The 18,397-nt window shown below is 55.1% G+C and overlaps 1 protein-coding gene across 2 annotated transcripts in view; it reads left to right on the plus strand.

Moving 5' to 3' along the window:
* Positions 1-14,912, plus strand: part of KCND3 (potassium voltage-gated channel subfamily D member 3) — a 183,230-nt gene extending 168,318 nt beyond the window's left edge. The window contains exons 3-8 of one of the 2 annotated variants that reach the window (XM_054565007.1): positions 4,568-4,730; positions 10,401-10,502; positions 10,851-10,940; positions 12,470-12,526; positions 13,645-13,892; positions 14,597-14,912. In XM_054565007.1, the coding sequence (XP_054420982.1) occupies positions 4,568-4,730; positions 10,401-10,502; positions 10,851-10,940; positions 12,470-12,526; positions 13,645-13,892; positions 14,597-14,798 (862 nt within the window). In that variant the 3' untranslated portion in view covers positions 14,799-14,912. The remainder of the gene's footprint in view (positions 1-4,567; positions 4,731-10,400; positions 10,503-10,850; positions 10,941-12,469; positions 12,527-13,644; positions 13,893-14,596) is intronic. The other variant, XM_054565008.1, reaches the window with a different exon arrangement.
* The last annotated feature ends 3,485 nt before the right edge of the window (positions 14,913-18,397 follow it).

Below are 18,397 nucleotides of genomic sequence, written 5' to 3' on the forward strand. Positions count from 1 at the left end.
AACAAGGGAAATACAGATCGAAACCACAGTGAGATACCACATCACACCTAGTAGGATGGCTGTGATCAAAAGGCAAACAGTAACAAGTGTTGGTGAAGATATGGAGACATCAGAACCCTAATTTATTGCTAATGTGATTGGAAAATGGCACAGCACTTTAGAAAACAGCCTGACAGTTCCTCAAACTGTCAGACATAGAGTTACTGTACAACTCCTAGAGGGATGAAAACATGTGTCCGCACAAAAACTTGTTCACAGATTTTTATAGCAGAATTTATTTACAATAGCCAAAAAGTGCTAACAACCCAAATGTCCATCAACTGATGAATAAAACAAAATGTGGTATATCCATACAATGGGATGTTAGTCACCCCTAGAAAGGGTGAAGCCTGATACCTGTTACCACATGGGTGGACCCCAAAACGTGAGCACATTATGCTAAGTGAAAGTCTGGCATTCCATTTACAGAAATGACTAGAATAATGAAATCCACAGAGACAGAAAGTAGATTAGTGGTTACCTAGGGCCGGGATGTGGAGAGGTCACTGACTGATAATGAGTGTGAGGTTTCTTTTTGGGGTGATGAAAATATTCTAAAATTAGACTGTGGTGATGGTAGCACCACTCTGTAAATACACTAAACCATTGAATTGTACAATTTAAATGGGTGAATGCTATGGTATGTAAATTATGTCTCAACAAAGCTGTTAAAAAATGAAGCCAAGAGGCCCTGACCAGGTAGCCCAGTTGGTTAGAGCATCATCCTGATACGCCAAGGTTGTGGGTTCAATCCCTGGTCATGGCACATGCAAAAACAACCAATGAATGCATAAATAAGTGGAACAACAAGTTTATGTCTCTCTCCCTCCCTCATTCCCTCCCTCCCTTCTTTCTCTAAAAATCAATAAATGCAATTTTAGTAAAAAAGAAATCCAGGAAAGGAACTCACTGACCAAACTTGAACTTACTGTGACCAATGAGGGCAGGGGCACAGGGGAAGTTCTGTAAGAACCCGGTGGCCCCTCTAGACAGAGCTGACATCATAATGGTGGGGGAGGGGCACCATTCCAAGATGGGGCAGGTGTCCACCACACTGGCTGCTTGCAGAGAATTTACATTTTCCCAGACACACATCAAGTGCTTTTTCTGAATTATCTCCAAGTTATCACAACCCTCTAAGTTATAAAGCTTATTTTGTATTGGTAGAGGCTCAGGTTAAATAACTTTGCTGAGGCAGGGAGGGGTTGAGAAAAAAGAAAAAGGACTCATGGACACGGACAACAGTGTCGTGACTGCAGAGTGGGTGGTGGAGGTGGAAGACATATAAGGGGGATAAATGGTTATGGAAAAATACAATAAAAAATAAATTAAAAAATAATAACTTTGCCGAAGTCACTCAATTATTTAGTAACTAATGTGTGGCCAGGACTCAGCCCCGGATCGGACACCCGTCTCTTCTCTCAATCATTAGGCCGTGCTGCCTCCCTCTGGCTTTACATGAGCTATTGAAAACTTCTGGAACACACCGCTGGAGACCTAACTTTAGGTCCATTCTGTCTTTCATTTGTCATCACTTGCTCTTTCGCTAAAGGAGACCCTTCTAACATGAAGACCATGAACTTCCTCTGGGGCGGAGGACCCACTGTTGGTAACTTTTGAGAAGGTCCAGCAGACTGGTGATGGCCGTCCGGCCCCTACCAACCACGCTGCTGTCCCCTCCACCTCCCTCCAGCTTGCCAAGGGCATAAAGAACTGGGCCAAGAACACAGCTTGCAAAAATCACGACGCAGTAGGTCTGTGGCAGCCTCCCGATCCCCCGGCCAGTTAACCCTCTCAGAACCAGACACGAGGTTAACTTGGCAAGACACGTGCTTAGCGCACCGATACAGCTCATTTTCCCAGTGTTCACCAGCTGTCCACTTAATAATCTGTTCTCAGATTCTGCCAGCAATCAGATGGCAGGATCGATGGACGCCAAGCCTGCTGGTCTGTGGTTTCTCAGATTGCCTGTCCCCAGTCTGCGTCTTCTCGGACCACCTCTCCTCTTTCTAAATATCAACACAACAGTTTTCCATCTCTAGTCTCTTGGTACTTCTCTGCTGCCCCTTGATTTCTCAATGATCATGGTCAGTGGTACCGCAACTCCGTCTGCGTCTTCCTCTCTCTGGGCTGGGATCCAGGCGGGCTGTGATCTGAACCCACGGGGGACAGCTGGGCACTTGCATGCTCTCCGGTTCTCTCCCTCCAGCTCCGGATCCTTTTTACCCACATTTGTCCCGGCCTTTCCAACACATGTTCTCCATGGAGAAGGCAAAGTATGCGCAGGAGTTGAGTTGTTCTAGTTTCCTCCATCTTCTGTTGCCAGCAGACCACCTGCCCCAGCAGTCGGCATGGCTCTCCTCCTCATCCTTTCTGCCAGTGGGCAAAACTCCCTCTCTGTGGCCCTTAGCAGCCGTCACCAACCTCGGTCCCTCTGAGATGGAGCCTTTCTGACACTTTCTTATCCCTGCCTGCTTGTATTCTCCCATGGTCATGCGCCCAGTGGCCGCCGTTCAGTCATAGCGCCTGGAAGTCCAGCTGACGTGATTCACCTCTGCGGGGCAGCCCCCTTTTCTTCATCGTTGTGAGTATTTGAACTTGAGACAATCAGCAGTGTTCTTAGAGCTTCCCAGCAACAGAGACCGTGGTTACCGGAACACGTAGGGTGAAGCAATAGTCCCTATTGTTTATACAGCTGTGTATATCACAATAGGGTTAGGACCTAGGCTGCTCTCACCATCTGCACTTTACAGACCAGAACTGAGGTCGGGGGTAACACTCCCCCAAAGTCACACAGCTATTCGATGAACAGTCTGAATGGGGAGCGGGGTGGGTCTTGAACCCAGTTCATCTAACTCCAGAAGCCAAGTTCTCCACCACTGCCCTGGTGGCCAGTCCTGAGCAGAGAAGGCAAACCTAGCGTCAGAGGCCCCCAAAGGCGCTGTCGCAGACCCCCGTGTCGGTGGCGTGGCCGAGTCAGCTTGAGCCAGGACAAGGGGCCTGGACACTGAAGGAGGAGGAGGACACCTCTCGAGAGATGAGTCTTCTTCACAGGCTGTGAGAGGCTAAAACGAGATCATTCATTCACCACCCCGTCCCCCCACCAAATACATGCCCACCACCGGCATTGCCTCCAAAGCCCTCGGGGTCCAGGAGGTGAGGACCTCATGGTTCTGAACTGGCTCACCCCCTTCCATGTCCTCCCTGGATGAAGCCCAGGACACTGAGGTCCCCCCAGGACAAGTGACTTTGAGTCTCACTATTTCAGCAGCGACCATTCCTGGCCATCCTCAGCAGTTTCTGCTCCAGACGCCCGGAGGGCACGGAAGCCGGGAGATGGAGTCTCTGGCTCTGGTCAAAGGAGTCGGCACCTGCTCTTTGCTTAATTATGCCTTTAAATTATCTCAATAAAGAAGAGGCTAAACACTTAACCACAACGGAGAGAGTCTTATTGATTGGAGGAGAGAGGCTCTGGCTGGCCTGCCTGGGGCCAAGGGGCACCCAGGCCAAGCTGGCCCGAGGGGCAGCTGCCAGGGTGTGAGGTGCTTAAGAGGGCATGTCGGAGCCCTGAGAGGAGCCGGCACTGCCCTGAAGTGGCTCCGCGGCTCATTGGCCTGGGTCCCAGAGCTCGTGGCTCCCCTCACGCAGCGTGCTTTGTGGAAAAGAGACGAAAGAGGGAGGAGTGGGGTTTCATCTCAGCTGTGCTGAATGAAGGCGGTCCCCTACCACCTCTGAGCCTCAGCTGCTGTACAGGGGGCACAGGGTCATGGAGCTTTTGGGAGGTCAATGTGTAGAAGTGCTTTGTAAATTATAAATCTCCACATCAGTAGAAGGTGGGTTTATTATATGTTATTTTATTATCATACATGAGACCATATTGCTTTTCTGTTTAAAACTCACCCATGGCTCTTCGTTGCACTTGAGGTGAAATCCACACTCCTCATTGTGGCCCCCTGGACACTGCGTGGTCTGGCCCCTGCCTGCCGCCTTCACCCCACCTTCCTTCAGCCCTGCTGGCTCCTTAACCTTTTCTAAGCTCCTTCTACCTCAGGACCTCCACACTGTCTGTTCCCTCTGCCTGGCACACTCTTCCCCAAGGGGGTTGCCTAGCTGGATCCTCCTCAGAGAGGCCTACCCTAACCCCACTCCCCTACCTGGCATGGCACCTACATCTATTCCCTTCATAGAAGTAACCACAAGGCTTCCCCTTGTAGGATGTGAGCTCCGTGAATATAAGGATCTTGTCTGTTTTGTTCATCCCCAGCTCTTATCACAGTGCCTGAGGCATATTATGGATGGATGGATGGATGGATGAGTGGATGGATGGATGGATGGATGGATGGATGGATGGATGGACGAGTGGATGGATGGATGGATGGATGGATGGATGGATGGATGGATGGATTGATGAGTGGATGGATGGATGGATGATGGATGGATGAATGAATGAGTGAATGATTGGCAAGGGAATCTGACTTATTTCCCAAATGGACCCTCTTCCTTACACCTGTCTCTCTCTCTGCTTCAGGTATGGGGACATGGTGCCCAAGACGATTGCTGGGAAGATCTTCGGGTCCATCTGTTCCCTGAGTGGCGTCCTGGTCATTGCCCTGCCGGTCCCTGTGATCGTTTCCAACTTCAGCCGGATTTACCACCAGAATCAGAGAGCTGATAAACGCAGGGCACAGAAGGTAAGCCTGAGAGCCAGGGCAGGACGGGTGCTGGACCAGAGGGGGCCTGGCCCTTCACCTTGGCACCTGTCACAGTCAGGTGGCCAGGCCTGGACTTCCTGGGAGAACCACAGCACAGACGGCCTCTGGTTTTGAAAGGTTGCTTTGTGTCCCTTCCTACCTACCCGTGCCTGCGTCCCAGCCCCAGTCAGCTGCAAAATGCAACAAACCCCCAAATATCCAACCGCTGGTTGTCTCCCCTTTGGATATTCGGGGCGACTTCCTTGGGCCCTGGCTCCCCTTTCAAGATCTCTGCCACCACCATTCGGCAGTGCCCCGGACCCCTCCCTCTCCCAGCCAGGAGCTTCCTGAGGGACATCATCACTTTTCAATACCCGACAATAGCCTATACAAAGCACGGCGACAAAAATAAATTTGCTGAAAAGAAAAATGAATCCTCTGAAAGGAGAACATTCGGACGCCATTGAGTGCAAAGCAAATGGCACGGCAGGTTTCAGTCACCTTGGGTATCTTGGGTCGAGGCCCAGAGCTGCCGCTGAAGATCAGGAGCATAACCGTGGGTCCTGGGGAAGTTCAGGGGTGTCCAGTGTGCCCAGCGATGAAGGCCGGGCAGGGCCAGCGCCCTCCTTCACCCATGGAGCGGGGAGAAGCAGCAGAAAGCCTGGGTGCCTCTCCCGACAGGCCCACCACCGTCCATACAGAACCAAGCAGCCCACGGCGTTCGTCTGCATTGTTGGGGCATCTGGCCGGTGCAGGTTCTCAGGCCGCGACTTTTACAAGGAAAGGGGTGGACCAAGGGGGCATTCTCACCCTTTCTGAACATCTCACCCTCCGGGGGGGATCTCCCGGGCACAGTGGCCACAGGGGACCTCACTGAGAGGGTCGCTTCCGGAGGCCTGAGGTTTCCTGTCCTGACTTGATTCTTTCTTTCGTGATTCGCTCCACCAACACTCACTGCGTGTCAGGCCCCCTGCGCCGCAGCGGGGCTGCGTCCTCCCTGTGGCGTCCCTTCGCCTGCCTGCCTTCCTCTCCCAGGGTGGGCCCCGCGCGGAGGAGTCCCCGATGCCTCGGCGTGCAGCCTTTCAGGACAGATCTGTGCGCACTGACTGGGCTAAAGCCACAACAGGCACAAAAACTGGCTCCGGAACATACGCTCATTGACGTGTAATAATACTTAATAGTAGAATACTTAGGAGCAGAATGACATGATTATATGCTAAATCCCAGCATCGCCCCTCGTGTGTGACCTTGTGGTTTCCCCTCCTCGCCCTGCTGTCTCCCTCCTCGGCCTGGGCTGACCCGGGTCAGTGCTGGTGCCATGGCCTGGGCCTCCCCGTGCTGCCCCTCCCCCTCCCCGCGCCCATTTCCTGCCTCCTTACCCGCGGTCAGCGCTCCCCACCCCTCCCCCTTCCAGCCGCCCCAGAAATAGAAGTCTTATCTCTTCCCTGTCCCTCCAGTGGGCCTGTGTGAGCACGCTCGGTGCTCATTGTCGGTCCTGAGGGCGGGACAGGGAGACCCTGGGATGTCCTTCCAAATCCAGGAGCCTGGGGTCCAAAGGGCCAGCGCCTGCGGCAACGCCCCCACTACCACAGGCCAGGGCCAGGGCTTGGGCTCACACGGGTACCCGGCCAAGCAGATGCAGTTCAAAGGCATCCTCGGCTGCCACGGGGGCCAATGCTGCGCCCGCGACAGCCCCACCCAAGCCCCACTCTCAGCAGCTCCCTTTACCTCTGCTCCCACAGCCCCACCCACATCCCAGGGCATGGCCCACGTGTGGCGTGGAGCAGTGGCTGTTTCCCCATGGGACTCCGCGGAACTCCTCCTGTGTGGTTAGAGCCCGAAAGGAGTCAGCTTGGCACATTCCTCCCTCCACTGAAGAGGAGGCTCCTCCCTTCTGCTCCCCCACCACTCCCCCCATCCACCCTCCTCCTGCTTCCTCTCAAGTCAGAGTAAATGTTCACATGTTTTCACTTCCCTGGACACTCCTCAAGGGTGCTCAGCTCTGTCTCTTTCACCTTGCACCTTGGGCTTCCCATGAGAGGGGAAAAAAAGAATACAAGAATAGTGCCTGTGTCTAGACTGTCACCGTGAGCCAAAGGAGGTGGGTCCAGGGGACTCCGTAGGCCGTGGAGAGATGGGACAGGACGGAGGTCCGGGGAGCCAATGCTAGTTCTCAGCCCAGACAACACACTCAGGAGCCAAATGGCCCACCTGCCTCAGGGGTGAAGGCTCAGAGTCGCCACCGCCCCCTTCCCAGCTGCTGTGCTGGGGACAGTCACCAACACTGCTTCAGAGACCCTTCTCTCTCTGAGCCATGTGTCCTGGAGATCAGACGAGGAGGCCAAGGGGTGGACAGGGCGCACCTGGAGTGAGGGCCTCGGTCCCCTCCTCCTCCTATTTTAGAGGATCACCCCCGGGTACGGACATCGATAGCCAACTGACTGTGCACAATCCATCGATCCTGCTCAGTCTAGTTGTGTGTGTGTGTGGTTTCCTATCGCCTCCGCAGGCTCACGCGGCCACCACCACGGCCACCACCACGGCCACGCTTCCAAACAGTTTCATCACCAACCCCTTTTATAATCCCACCCTCCCGACCGCCACCCTGTCCCTAACCTCTGGCAACGCTTTGCGTGTCCTCCATTTGTAAATTGTTTCCATTTCAAAAATGTCACCCGATTGGACTCTAAAGGCGGCAACTGACCTCTTCGGAGACCGACCTTTTTCACTCTGTGCAATTCCCGGAGAGCCCGCCAAGTGTGCATCTCCGTGGTCATCCCGCTGTCTGGTGGAGCGGTGTCCAGGGTGTGCGTGCACCACGGTTCCTTTAGCCGGTCACCTGCGGAGGGACAGCTGGGCAGGTCCCATTTAGGGTTCTTGTAAATAAACCGCTCTGAACGTTCACGTTGGGTTCCCATGAGACCACCAGTCTCGGTTTCCCTGGGATTACTGCCTGGGTGCGGGGGAGGGTGTGGTGAGAGCCCTCCCGGGAGCCGGCGCTAGTTCTCAGCTTTTCCTTTTCTTCCTGTTTTCTCCCTCGGCCTAAGCCTCCCCGGGGCAGGCAGTACACACAGCCAGAAGGCGCCAGCAGCCAGGCAGCTAGGAGGGGCTTGGTGGGGATGGGCTTCCAGGTACCTGAGCAGAGACTGATCAGCGTCCTCCGTCTGGGCCCCTCCTCCAACCCTGGCATCTCCACACCCAGGAAAATACAACTCCCTGGGCTCAGCACATCGAGTCTGCAAACGTGGCGGGCAGGGACTGAAATTCCGGGAAGGAGGAGAGGCTGTTACGGAAGCAGTGTCTGGCCCGGCAGTGAGCAGACCTGAGCAGAAGCCCTGCTAGCTCCCCTCTTGTCCTGGGGCCGGCACTTCCCAGCACGTGCTCCATTTCTTGTCTTTGAAAGAGCCTAGATGATCGCAAGTTCTCTTTTAACGCTGTACTTACGGCCGTGGAAGAGAGTGAAGCTGACCTGTCCATACAACGATGGAGCCCGCTGCGATGGCTTTATGAACACACATTTCTGACCCCCATGTGGCCTCTTCCTTCCTGGACCATCCAGCGCCCGCCTGGCTTGAGCGCCTGCTCAGGGCAAAGCTGTGTGTATGTGCCGGAGATAAACACACACAAGAGCCCAGGCGCCGACCTCAAAGCCGAGCCACGGAGCCTCACGTTTCAAGTGCTGGGCTTGGCTCTGTGAACACGTTGCGAACCTCGATCCTGCGTGGGAAACGATTAAATGACACAGTACATTTGATATGACAATCTGTTGCTTTAATAGAGCCCAGGGTAAGATAAGATTAGAAGAAGTGCCACAACGAGAACAGGAGACTCTTTCATCTCTAGAAAGTAGTGAAGACAGACCCCAGACCTGAGAAAGGTCGGGTTCTAAGCAGCGCAATCAAGTCATACGCAGCTGTAATGAGCTGGATACAATTGGATTTATGTCGCACCTCTCAGCCCCCAGTCCTCACTCAAAGCAGTAACAGCCACAGCCCCCCAAGTCAGGCACTTGCTTGAATGTAGGCATTGGCTGAGGGGGGCAGCTGGGGCTGGACCCCCAGGGCAGAGAATTGTCCGGGACTTGAATGAATGTTCCTCACTCAGAGAGAGGAGAATAATAGGGCTTATTTACGATCCTTTTTTTCCCCCGGTTCCCCTTTCTTCTTTTCCATCAAAGGGAGCGTTCTTCCTCAGAAATTACAGGCCGATCTGCCAAGTTCAAGTCCTAGCCTCTTCCCTGTATTCAGAATTGTCCCTGCAGGGACATGTTGGCCACAGAGCAACCTTCCAGGAAACAAGAGGTAGAAATTGTCCTTTGTGCTTCTGTTGACAGCCTGAATCTGAGTCCCTGGCTTCCTTTTAGCAGATGAACCAGCAAAGCAGGGCAGCCAGAGGGGACACTTTTCTGTATGGGGGACAGGGTGACAAGAAGTGGCAATGGCCACCACTTTCCAAGGACACCTCCCCTGCTCGGAGGCCTTGCAGAAATTACACGTGAACTTCCCCAGAGGCAGGAGGAGGGACCCTCTGCCCCAGGAGGTGCCTCTGCATCCGGTGCCTAGGCCCTGGAGCCAGGTCCAGGAGCACAGGCCTCCAGCCGCATTTGCTCTGCACCGGCAGGAGCCCCTCCAGGCCCCTCCCCCCTCCTCTCAGAGGCCCTTCCTCTTTGGCCTCAGCACATTGGACACTGGCGGTGACCATTAGGAAGGAGAAGAGCCCCGCCCACCACCTCTGCCTACGGGAGAGATGTGGCTTGCAGTGCCCCTCCTACGGGAGGTCTACTGCGAGCTTCCCAGGGCGGAGCTGAGAGATGTTCCCTTGTCCCAGTTAAAGCCAAAGCGCTGCATGGGAACGTGCTCCAGCCTCCCCTCTGTCATACCCACACTCCCACACTCTTCCCCTCAGGCATGCACGACAAAAGAAATGCATATATTGACACATTCGTGCACATGCCCACTCCCAAAGACAGGCATGTGATTGTCAATTCATTTATTTAAAAACAGCGAGGCGCTGGGGGCACATCAGTGAACAAAACAAACACTCCTGCCCACACGCAGTTTACATTCTGGTGGGGGTGAGAGACGGTAACAAGATGAGTATATAGAAGGCAAACCCCCCTTGTAGGGAGGGCTAAGGGAGAAGCAGAGCGCGGAGAAGGACTTCAGAAGGGTTGAGGGACCCATGTGCGCACCTTTTGCTTTTCTCACAATTCACGGATACTTGGGCACGTGCTGTGTGCAGGGAAGTGCGCTGGGCCCTGAGGGAGGATCGCAGGAGGCTGTGACACGGGCTTCTTGAAGGAGCTCACAGCCCGGTTAGAGACGAGAAATAGCCAAGGGACACCGAGTCGGTATCGGTCAGGAACTTCTGGAAGGCAGGAGGGCTTTGATGCGTGTTGCTCCTGCCAGGGTGACACCGGGCTAGAGGGGTGAGTGGAACCCCTAGGAACTCTGATCATGACTGAGCTGCACTGAGTGGGGACACAGTGTCTCAGACCCAGTCCCGGGGTCTATGAACAGAGATCCGTGAGGCTGGGGAGAAGCAGCCTCCTGTCCTGCATCCGAAATCACCTGGGAACCCAGCCTCACCGAACAGCTCACAGGCCCTGATCTGGCCGGGCTCGCTGTCCTTAGACCTCACTCACTCTCTGATTTTCTCTGCCAATCACAGAAGGCCCGCCTCGCCAGGATCCGCGTGGCCAAAACAGGCAGCTCCAACGCCTACCTGCACAGCAAGCGCAACGGGCTCCTCAATGAGGCTCTGGAGCTGATGGTAGGTGCCTGGAGGACCTTGCTGGGGAGGTGGAGGAGACCATGGACTAGCTCTGTCTTCCGGGGGCAGCAGCACTCCCGCCCCAAAGCCCCATTTTGAACCTGTTTCCACGCTTTCCCCGGGTCGCAGCCCCCGCTACACACCTCTCCACGGCTTTGTCACCACCACCTGTAGGCCGGCTTTAGACAAGGCGCTCCCAGCACAAAGGCGAGCGCATTACACGGTGATCCTAAAATTTGGTTCACCTAGATCTTTCTGGTGCCCTCCTACCCTCGGTGGGGAAACGAAGGGGCTGGGGAGAGGAAGAATCACCAGCTATGTCCTCAGTCTCTCTTCCTGTCTGCCCAGGGCACCCCAGAGGAGGAGCACGTGGGCAAGACCACCTCCCTCATCGAGAGCCAGCACCACCACCTGCTGCACTGCCTGGAGAAAACCACTGTGAGTCCAGCCCGCTGCCCCTCCCCTCCCCCACCAGCCCTTCTCTGAGGTCACAACTCCCAGAGAGCCTGACTCGCATCCTCTTCCTGGGCCTGCTTCAGGAGTCCAAGTCTGTCCCCTTCAGATCCAAAAGTCATGATGAGGTCTCTAGCAACCAAGGAGAGGGGCAAGTCACTGAGGCAGGGCCTCATGTCCCCAGCAGAGAGGAGGCCACGCCCCCAGTCACTCCACACCCCCAGTCACTCCACACCCCTACCCCACCCCACGCCCGTCTCTCGGGTACTGAAGGCAAAGGCTCTGCCCATCAGTTTCGCAGTCTGATGGGCATCGCTGTCCAGAACTAGGGCTGAATTTATTATACTTGATCGCTACAGGACAGCAGAGACAAATGTCACTTTTTCCCCTATCCCTGGGGCTAAGTTGATGCAATGTGTGGGTCCCTTTGCTCCCTTCATTCCTCTTAGAACAGGAGACAGTGAGTAAAGGAGGCAACACATATACATTTCCCCAAACAGGGATTTTACTATTACCACTTCTTCTTAGTCACCCTGCCATTCCAGGGAGTTCAGGCTCTCGAAAGGCTCATTGTTTATATAGAGTCATGGTTTAGGGCATCCTAGTGGGAATGTGGAAGGTTGCCCGTGCCTCACCAATGGACTGGAAGGAAGGGCAGTGGGCCAGCCTGGACCCTTGGCAAAACGTGTCAGGAATGGTAGGGACGGAGGGGACATCAGGGTAGACAACCACAGAGACAAAGTGAAACCCTCTCCTGGTCTTCTATAGAACCTCCTTCCCCAAAGAGCCAGCCTGCAGTCAGGGCTCAGCACACTAAGGAAGAGCCTTCTAATTATCAGTGTTCCACACCCCAGCCGCCCCATTGCAGGGGACAGATGTCAGGGGACACAGTGGGTGGCAGTTGAGCCCAACAAGGACTTCCAAAATGGGGAGGTGTCCTGAAAACCCTAGTTTCCAGACTGGCCGATCGTGTCTTAGCGTCAAGCGCTGTACATGCGTATGTAGAATCTGTCGCCGAGACGCAGAGCTTGCCAAAGGGATAGGCGCAGGCCCGACTGCCCTTTCCAAGTGCATGTGCTGGGTGCAACGGGTAAAATGACTTGGGCTCGAAGGGCTGGAATGTCGGCATTGAAGGGATGAGATGTGGGATCGACAGATGGAATGCTGGCCTGGAAGGGGTGGAATGCTGAGTTCGAGGGAGAGAATGTCGGATTGTGGGGGCGGGAGATTGCGGTGAAAGAGACGGAATGCTGGGTTTCTGGGGAGGAACGCTGGGATACAGGAGGCAGAATGTTGAGACGGAAGGAATGAACGTTGGGTTTGAGCGGGGTCATGCTGGAGGCCGGGGTGGAATGTTGGGACAAAGGAGGGGAATGCCGGGGGCAAGGGCAGGAATGTGGGGCCCCCAGGGTGGAATGCTGGGATCGAGAGACTGAATGTCACCGCCGAGCTTGGGAATGCCGGAATGTACAATCAACGGTGTTTTTATCTTCTGTCGGCATGTTGTCCTGTAGGGGTTGTCCTATCTTGTGGATGATCCCCTGTTGTCTGTGCGAACGTCCACCATCAAGGTATAACTTTTTAAAAATTCAATTGCTGCTTTCCTCTCTGATTCTTCTGAGTCTGTGGATTCTCTTCATTCACCCCTTGGCCTGGTTGTCTGCATGTGCTGTTGATTCTTCCGGGGCTTCTCCTCCCGCCGCGGTCACTCCCAGCACCAGCTCGGCTGCCAGTGTTTTGTGAACTGCCCCGCTGCCTCTGATTCCCTCTTTAACGTCCCCAGGGGCTGGGGGGTGTGGGGGAGGGTGTGGAGGAACATGGCAGCAGTGCTGGTACCTGTGAGTGCCCAGGGCCACATCCGGGCCACCTCCCCAGCTCCACGGGGACTCCTGGTTGGCGTCTGGGCTGGCCTTTGAACTGTTCTCGTGCTTCCTCTCTCCAGACCTTCTCTGCGCTCCGGCAGCCTTGGCCAGACCTTTAATGCCACAGGGTTTTAGTCACCTTGAGCACACAACCATGTTTTGATTTCTCTTGGGTTCAGCTCTACCCCACCCTGATGGCCTCTAGTCAGGGAGCTATTAGCATCCCCTTTCCCTGCATACCCTTGACACAGGGAAGGAACCCTGCGGCTCCAGATGTTCATATCCAATTATCAGGTGGGGAAAAAAAACAATAAAAGAAATCATAACCCTGACAGTTTGACCCCATTAGCCTTCAAGAGCAAAGCTCTCCCAAGTCTGTGAATAATCCACTGCCTTTCGAAGCTTCAGTCTCCTGCTTACCCAAGATTCCCAAGGCTCTCCCCATCAATCCAGAAAAGACAGTCTAGCACACCCGCCACTCCCCCGGGGGGGGCCTGTCTTTGCCTCCAGCTCTGACGACGCCACTAATCCCTCCATGTTCCCTGTATCCCTCCAGCTCAGAGCTATAGATGGCACATAGGTCCCATCATGAGTTAACAGCTACAGTCCCAAGCCCCGGATCTGGCGGACGAGACTGCCCCTAAATCTTTCCTTCATCCTCGGGAGGCCTGGGGGACAGCAGCCCTCCAGGACGCCTGTCTGTGCCCCAGGCATCTGGGAGCCCTTCTCTCCAGGCCCGGGACAGACAGGCAGCCAACCCGAGCCTGGGGGCCCCTCCCCCTCCATCCTCCGTCCTCTCCTACGTCTCCTCCTCCTGCCTCCCACAGAACCACGAGTTCATAGATGAGCAGATGTTCGAGCAGAACTGCATGGAGAGCTCAATGCAGAACTACCCGTCCACGAGAAGCCCCTCGCTGTCCAGCCACCCAGGCCTCACGACCACCTGCTGCTCCCGGCGCAGTAAGAAGACCACACACCTGCCCAACTCCAACCTGCCAGCCACTCGCCTGCGCAGCATGCAGGAGCTCAGCACGATCCACATCCAGGGCAGTGAGCAGCCCTCCCTCACCACCAGGTGGGCACCTTCCATCCGCAGAGCTCAATGACCTCAGGCCCAGAACCCCAAGGGTCCTCTAGGCCTCTGGCCCCCTAATCCAGTGCATGAGCCCCGCCCCCTCCTTCCCCACCCACCTTCTTGTCCTTAGACATTAACCCAAAAGCCCTCATACACTTTGGGGGATAGTATAGCCAGGCCCAATATGTGGTCAGATACCAGAAAAAATAGCTCCCTGCCACCAAAACAAAAAACAAAAAACAAAAAACGCACAAACAACATATTCCGGTGCAAAGAATGGACCAAGGAAATCATTTTCACAACTGTGTTAGACATGGCTCATCCTAGGCTGATGTGGAGTCACGACTGACCTCCTTTCTCTGCTCATACTCAGGGCACCCCTCTCCCCCCCCCCCCCCCCCCGCCTCCGGTGACTTGCAAGGAATTCAGGGAAAGCACAAGTCAAGTGCCACAAATGACAAACAACCCGGTGGAGGGGAAAATGTACACTGAGTCCCAAAGCCCAATATCCACAACTTGGCCATTGTGTTAGTTTAGCCATAACAATGAAAATGGATAATTACAGGCAGATTACCAAAAGCAGAGTGAGAGGGACAACGAAATCGCCTCCTAGTTACCATGAGCGGGAAACGTCCTCGGGGGTCAGGGAAGCTTGGGGCGCTAGCAAGAGGCCCCACCCGCAACTCCCTCTTTTTCTATCACAGTCGCTCCAGCCTTAATTTGAAAGCAGACGATGGACTGAGACCAAACTGCAGAACGTCCCAGATCACCACAGCCATCATCAGCATCCCCACGCCCCCAGCGCTAACCCCCGAGGGAGAAAGCCGGCCGCCCCCCGCCAGCCCGGGCCCCAACACGAACATTCCTTCCATAGCCAGCAACGTTGTCAAGGTCTCCGCCTTGTAAACCCGCTGCCTGCGCAGAGGGCCAGTGCGGGCAGAGGGAGTGAAGGAGGCTGGCGTGCTGGTGGGTGGCCACTGGGACCGCTCCGTCCCCTCTCCCCACCCTCCGCACTCACACTTGTGCCTGGGAGGGACGCGAGGCAGCAGAGAGCCCGGCGGCCACTGCTGCAGCGCACGCCTGGGACGCTGCCTCTCCCGGGCCGAGAAAGGGAGGGTGGGGGGCAGGGGTGCGACCGTGGGGTAGAGGCTGCTGCCGGCCAGCACGGGGCCTGCAGGGGGGGCCTCAGACCCAGTAACACTCGTTTCTGGAGACCCCCGTGAGGAAAATACGAGACCAAGAGCAGCCCAGAGGCCGCGGAGTTGTCAGATGCAAAACAGGAAGACAATACAACACTGTGTATTTAAGCACCTTTTCAAGGCTCTTAATGGATAATATTTATTCATGGGAAAAGGTGGAAAACAAAAACACCAATGGATTTTTGTGAATTTTTCTCCATGGACCCAGTACCTTTGAACCAAAACAATGCATTTTGTGAGGGTTGACTTTTTTTTTCTCCTTTTCTAGCAAAAGCTTTTAGGCTAAGAAGTCCGTTTTTGCTTAATTCTCTCTCCACTCCCCCAGGGGGGTGGGGTCATCTGAACCTGGGCCCCCGCTGCCCAGCTGACCTGCACAGAGCTGCCAAGTGACCGCACAGCAACGTGTCCCCTCAGTTTGTCCCCGTCTCTGTCTCTGTCCCCCTCCGCTTCACCCCCTGGCCGTTTTGTCAGCTGTCCAACCACCCGTGTCTACATGGACCCCGGTGACCCTGAGGTCTGCTGGTGAACCCTCCGCCACTGCAGGCCCCAGCGGCGCAAGTGCAGCGGTGGGAGAGCAAGGAGTGAGGCCGAGTGGGAGGGTGCAGGGCCGAGGGACGACCCCGTAGAGAGCTCAGTGCTTCCCTTGTGGTGGGAACCATGGGGGTTTGCTTAGAAAGAATGACCAGGTTTGCCACACTGGGATCTTGAAAAAGGAACCACTCTGGGTGTGTGCCAGTGGAGAGGACGCAAGACCCCGGGGGACCCCGGGGCTCACCGCTCCCACCCCCCCACCCCGTGGCTCCCACCACCAAGCCCACCCAGCACCCCGCCGAGGCGCCCGGGAGCGCGCTCCTGCACAGGGGGGGCCTGGGCGGCTGCCTCACCTCACAAGGAGCAACTCTGCGTGGAGGCCTGTGTGCCTCACGAAGGCGGCGCCCAAGTGGGAGAGCAAGAGACGCTGGGTGAGCCGCACCCGGGCTGGAGGACATCTCAAGGTCTGAGGAGCCTTTGGGCCCAATGACCGAGGGTAACCGAACGGGGTGGGCGGGGGGGGGGGAAGCGGGTGACCCCCATGCGGTGAGTGATTATTATTTCTGGGGACCTGGGCAGCATTTCTGTTCAAGTGGCTTGCACCCCGCTGGGGCTGAACAGGCTCTCTGGAATCCTCTCCGTTTTCACTGCAGATCGCAGAGCGGGGGCCTCGGGGTGAGTGACGAGCCCCTCCCTGCCCTCGTCGGTCGGGCTGCCCTGCTGCACTCTCTCCAGCCTGGGCTATGGGATGCAGGCGCGTCTCAGGAGTGCCGTCCCATGCCACAGCGTAGAGGGTAGATGGGAACAGGGACACACTGCCTGCCACCAGCTAGGCAAGTGCACAAGCCGGGATCCCACCTAACGCCCCTGGCAGGCTTCCCTGTGACCCCAGCTCTGCTGACCCTGCGCGCTGTGAGAAGCAAACCAAAAGGTTATGAGGTGACGCCTGCCCACGGGTGCACAGAGGGCAGAGGAGCGGGGGCTTCCACCTGTACCTCCTTTGCTGTCCTTGTTGAGCACAGGCCAGGCCCTCTATCTGGGTCTGGCCTCCAGGATTCCCCCTGACACGAGAATGGGGCAGTGCTGGCCCTCCAAGCCTAGGGTGCAAGTAAGCGGAGAGCTTTACAGCTACAGAGAAATACCTGAGGGCCACACAAACAACCTACACACACTCCCGAGAACAAGCGCTTAAATCCTATCTTCTCACGTGCATCCGGAAGGCAGAAGACTGGGCTGGGCCCCCCTGAGAGGGCAGGCAAAGGCCTAGAAAAGTTGTTTTTCTTTTGGAAAAAAAGAATGGGTAATGGAACCAAGTAAGGAATGGCTAGGTATCTAAACTTACAAACCAAGAACTGAGTGGCACAAATGAAGGACAAAGGGGTAAAGAGCACGGCTGCTTCGCCATGCAAATGGGTGTCACAGGCGTAGAGTCAGGACTGGCCCGGCCCAGGATCTGTCTGATCGTGCACCAGGGGAGCACACTGGGGTCCCCACAAAAATTAACAAGCAGATTTAAATAATCATGTTCCAGATAATGTTCCATTCTTTGACCCTAGTGAACTAAATGTTTTGTATTCCTCCAGTCCCATTTCCGAACCCCGCAGTAGGCCAGTTCCTAAAGAGGCCGTTAGACTTGCCCCTTCACCTCCAGCCCCCCGTGTAGCCTTGGCCAGGGAGGAGACCCAGCTCACCTCTGGTCCAAAAGATCAACCCAGGAGAGCGGCCCATCCACCAACAGAATCCAGCCAGACCACGCTGCTGCACATGGAGGTCCCAAAGGGGCCCGTGCGCTGAACCCGTCTAGGAGCCTCACTCATTGGCCGTGACGAAAGAACCAGGTCTCACGGCCTTCTGGCGCAACGACCTTGAGCTTTCATAGTTTATCAACCACTTTGGCATAATAGAAGATTCCCAAAACCACCTGCGCCATTCGATCCCACTCAGCATTAGAAGGGGGTTAAAAAAAAAAAAAAAAAAAAGACTAAACTAATAGGCTAAATTCAGATGAACGGAAACTTAGAAAATAATCAAGAGTGTATCAGAACTAGAAGAGATTAAAGGATCTCTTTAATAGTTTACAGTACAGAGAGGAGGCCCAGAGGTATTAAGTGACTCGCTCAAGGTCACGCAGTCATTTAATGACAGAACACAAGACCCTTGGCGGTTAGTCTAGTGCTTTTTCCCCACGGCCTCTCACAGCAGCTATGCTTCAGAGAAGACCCGTTGAAGAATACACGCTGTAACTAGACACCCAATCTTGCGTCAGTGTCAGTACTGCTTGGACACAGCCCTCGGAAGCCACCTGGCTGTGACACTACAAGCCATCCTCTGCATAGAACCGGCTTTAGACCGTCAACTGTTGTCAACAATTCATGAACAAGTGAACAGTCAGGTTGTCTGTCAACCTGGTCTCTCAATGAAGAGAAGGCTTGGATGACATTTCAAAGAATACCTTCTGTAGTCCTTTTGATCCTTATTATGACCTCTGGTGGTAGTAGGTCAAGAAACTAAATCCTTGACTGACAAAGAGGAAGCAGGCAGGAAGCAGAGAGGAAGCTGAGTGACTTCTCGAAGTCCACAGGGCAGAACTATGACCCAGGGCTTAGACGGCGTGTCCTGGGGTTTCCGCTCCACGTCACGTTGTGTTACTCCGAGACTTGCTCCTATGTCAATACCTGGATGTCAAGGGTGTGGCTGAGGGTGAGGAAGCACTCCGTTCAGGACCACCCGAGCCAGGACCCCCACGAGCAAACTCTGGACTATTGCCCTTTCGTC

The sequence above is a fragment of the Pteronotus mesoamericanus genome, unplaced genomic scaffold (genome assembly GCF_021234165.1).
Source record: "Pteronotus mesoamericanus isolate MK-2021 breed Mesoamerican mustached bat unplaced genomic scaffold, CSHL_Meso_final scaffold_99, whole genome shotgun sequence".
NCBI lineage: Eukaryota > Metazoa > Chordata > Mammalia > Chiroptera > Mormoopidae > Pteronotus > Pteronotus mesoamericanus.